We start from the raw sequence: 4,016 nt of genomic DNA on the forward strand, positions 1-4,016 counted from the left end.
GTACTTCGAGACTTCCTTGTTCCTCCAGCCTATGAGTTTAAAATCGGTGTGAAAAAACCTCCTGAATGAAAACAATCAATAGACGACAGGTTAATACCAGCTGTAAGTTTCCAACACTGAACTGACCATCAAAACTTCTTCCAGAATCTAGAATATTTAGACTTCTCTTTACTGTGAAAGGAAAAGGGAGGTGAATGTTCACCTCTGCTTATGTGGCTGGCTTTCTGCCTCCTGACTGTATAAACTTGCACAAATGTCTTAACCCCTCCCGCCCCCCGAACCTCAGTTTCTTCAACTATAAATGGGGATACGAACACCTGTCTCATAGGTTAGAAGACTTAACACCCGACGTGCCTAGCACGGAGGATGCCTTCAGTGTAGACACTCGTGCCCTTCTCTTTCTGAAGTGGGCATTCTTCCATGCACCGGTTGTAAATGAAGACAACAGTACTGGTGAAAATGTTTCCTTTTGTCCCAGGACAGAAACCCAGCCTGGTCCATCTGGGGAGCACACTCTTTTTATTAAAAAAAAAAAAAGGCAAATTTGGGGCATGGCATAAAATGCATCTTGATTCTATGGAGGCCTTCAGGTCTCTGCAGGTGACTTGGGGCACCCTAACTCCCCCACCACCAATCCCTCCTCCCCCAGCAGGTAAGACCCCCCCACTGCCCCATCCTTTTTGCACCTTCCTTACCAGGCCTGCTCTGCCCTGTGTCTTTCAAGCTTTAGCCCTTGTGGGGAGTGTGACCGGGACCGAGGAGCCACCAGAAGCATGGAGACGGTGGTGATCGTTGCCATAGGCGTGCTGGCCACCATCTTCCTGGCCTCGTTTGCAACCTTGGTGGTGGTTTGCAGGCAGCGGTACTGCCGACCTCGGCCCCGGGACCTGCTGCAGCGCTATGATTCCAAGTGAGTGCACCGGGCAGGGGAGGGTGGAGGGGGGCTGTGCCCTGGGGCTCCCACAAAAGAAAAAGCAGCTTAGTGCTGGGCAACTGGCTCGGCTTTTTGTCTCTGCAATGGTGCCTGAAGGCTCTCCTTCCCAATAAAGACCTTAGAGCTTGAGAATGTCCTAAGCCCCCAGCATCCTGAGCCGCCTCTGACTCTGTCCCTGAACGATCGAGAAAGCAGCTCCACGTGGTCGCCTAGCGTAATGGTGGGACCGGCTGCACAAAACGGCCACCTCACTCAGCATTTGGACAAGCCACATCCCTTTCCAACCAAACTCAGGAAGAGGAATCGATGCCCGCATGTCTAACCAGTAGACACTTGGTGGTGTGAAATCCCAGCATAGGCCTATCTCTCTCTCTGCTCAGATTTCTTGTTTTTTTAGTATATTTTTTATTGATTTCAGAGAGTAAGGGAGAGGGAGAGAGAGGTAGAAACATCAGTGAGGAGAGAGAATCATTGATCAGCTGCCTCCTGCATGCCCCACACTGGGGATCAAGCTCGCAACCCGGGTATGTGCTCTGACCGGGACTTGAACTGTGACCTCCTGATTCATAGGTTGACGCTTTAACCACTGAGCAACACCGGCTGGGCTCTGTAACCTTTCTCTTGTTGTTTTCGTGCCTTGCTTGCTCCTTGATTCACTGTCGAGTCACGTACCCTGCCCATGACTGCAGTCCCATTAGCTCAGGTTTGGATCCAGGACAAGTGGTCCTGCTTTACTTATTCACTCCTGTCAGCCTTTGGGGGGTACGTGGGCCTCTGTGCAGAGGTGTCAGTCGCGGTCGTCCATCCTGAAGCCGCTTCCCTGGGCTCTTCCTTCCAGGCCCATTGTGGACCTCATCGGTGCCATGGAGACCCAGTCTGAGCCCTCTGAGCTGGAACTGGACGACGTCGTCATCACCAACCCCCACATCGAGGCCATTCTGGAGAACGAAGACTGGATCGAGGATGCCTCGTAAGGCCTTGGGGATGGCCTGCCTTCCTGGAGCCCCTGGGGATAGTCGGAGGGACTCCCTTGCACCCTTTCCTAGCTTCCTGCGCCCGAACACGTGACTGGGCATCCAGGAGCCCTGCGCCCGTTGCTGCTCTTTCCAAGCTTTCCCCCGAATGTTCTCATGAGGAGGGAAATCAGAATATGACATAACAGTGTTTGTCCGGGACTCACCCCCGCCCCTCATGTTGCAGACCTGAACACTGGGCTTCATAGATGTACGGCAGAAATTGTTATAAAGTCGCCCTGGGGTGCTTGGTTATCCTTGGGGTGCCCTTGAATCTGACAGGCAGGCTCTGTGGGTGCAGCCTTTGTCCTCAGTGTCCTCAGGGATCTCTCCATCCCGGGCAGATGTCTGTCTGTGAGGCAATGTGTGCAGGGCCCTGGGCCAGGCACCGCAGGTATTAAACTGGCGGTGGAGACAGAATTCTAAGTACAGTATCTTAGAGATGATAGGGGTGCACACAGCCCAGTGGGTGCGCGGCAGAGGCGGTGTCCATGGTTGCCTCGGGTGGGGAGGTGGGAGTGGAAGGAGCGGCATCAGCAGCTCAGAGCACGACTGGATTGGTGGGGAGTCGCGTTGACAAAGCGTTGATTAGGTGGGGGTGGGAGGAGAAGGGTAAGGACAGAGGGGCTTCCTCAGTAGCTCCTGGACTTGTTCATTTGAACATGACGAGGCATCGCTGCTCTTAGGTGGTGCCCAGGTGTGCAGAGCTAGGTGAGGAGCTAGGTGAGGAGCAGCGGTGGGGGCTGGGGGGAGGTGGGCCTCTGAAGATCAGCACTGACACGCTCTTCTTGTCTCCCCAGGGGTCTCATGTCCCACTGCATTGCCATCTTGAAGGTAATACTCTTTGACCGCCCCAGGCGATAAAGGGAGTCGTCAGCAGAGCACCCCGGTGCACACTGGTTAGAGTTGAAAGCAGCCTTAGGAAGGGCACGGGACCCTTGCAGGAGGCCTTTTTAACCTGCCTTGAAGCTTGGAGTTTCGACAGTTCGCTTCCACTCCTACAGGGACAGTCTGTCATACTGCAGAGGCTTGGTTGCACCTGGTCCTCATAGCACAGTGACCTGTGGGAAAGACCACCTGGGTAGTCACCAGCCACATTGTCACCAACTGTGGATATAGCTGTGTGCCTGAGACGGTGTAGCTGCTGAGGGGGAAACGCGGCTTCCCACCTTCCCCCTGGGCACCTTCTTTCATTCACAGAGAGCTCCGCCCTGTAGAGTGGGTTGGGTTCTGTATCTGGGCTTTTCCAATGCTAGAAAGCCCGTCACCGGCCCTTTTTGGCGGTGACAGCAGTCAGCCAAGTGGGACAGTCAGTGCTAAAAAATCCAAACCACGCGTTCTTCAAATTGAAGACAGATTTTTTTTTCTTCCTCCTTAAATGTCTGCAGCCTCCAGGACTGGGTGAAAAATTGCAGCCAATTTGCATTTTGGGTCATTTTTATAGTTTCAGCATTTGTTTTTCAGTGTTTGCCAGACACGATCCTGCCTAATAGAATCATAGTAATATTGAAATACTTGGCCATTTCTAAATAGTGTTGGTGTCTTCATATCTGTAACCTGGGAAACCACACATTTATCTTTATCTAGGACTTATTCAGAATTTCAAAGCAAATAGCTTCATCTTCGCTTCAGCGTCTTGCAGTGTAAGATACTAAACACCTTTCCTCCCGCCTCTTCTCCCGCTGTCTCTCTTGGGGGACAACGAAATGCCTAGTAGGACATTGTTGTCACCGAGTCCTGGTGACAACATTTATATTTATATATAATTCCAATATGCTCTCTGGGTATAGATGCGGTTGTAGACAGCGATAGAGCAATAACGGCATATTCCATCTCTCTTTCCCCAGCCGGGGCGTGTCCTGGCCCTGGCGTTTGTCCCTTCCCTTGCCTATTAGAGGAGGACAGTGGCCCCTGAAGGAGAGGATGAGTCAGCCGGAAGGAGTCTTTTGTTTATTTATTTATTATTTATTTTATTCTTTATTGTTTGAAGTATTACATATGTTTCCTTTTTCCCCATTGACCTCTCCCTGGCACTCCCCCCACCCCAGCAAATGCCCTCAGCCCCCTAG

General features: G+C 52.0%; 1 protein-coding gene across 1 annotated transcript in view; it reads left to right on the forward strand.

Moving 5' to 3' along the window:
- The first annotated feature begins 328 nt into the window (after window positions 1-328).
- The window catches only part of TMEM98 (transmembrane protein 98), a 28,968-nt gene continuing 25,280 nt past the window's right edge, over window positions 329-4,016 (forward strand). Inside the window, exons 1-3 of the mRNA XM_006764033.2 lie at window positions 329-910; window positions 1,773-1,904; window positions 2,748-2,781. Coding sequence (XP_006764096.1) covers window positions 774-910; window positions 1,773-1,904; window positions 2,748-2,781 — 303 coding nt within the window. The 5' untranslated portion in view covers window positions 329-773. The remainder of the gene's footprint in view (window positions 911-1,772; window positions 1,905-2,747; window positions 2,782-4,016) is intronic.

The sequence above is a fragment of the Myotis davidii genome, unplaced genomic scaffold (genome assembly GCF_000327345.1).
Source record: "Myotis davidii unplaced genomic scaffold, ASM32734v1 scaffold699, whole genome shotgun sequence".
Classification (NCBI taxonomy): domain Eukaryota; kingdom Metazoa; phylum Chordata; class Mammalia; order Chiroptera; family Vespertilionidae; genus Myotis; species Myotis davidii.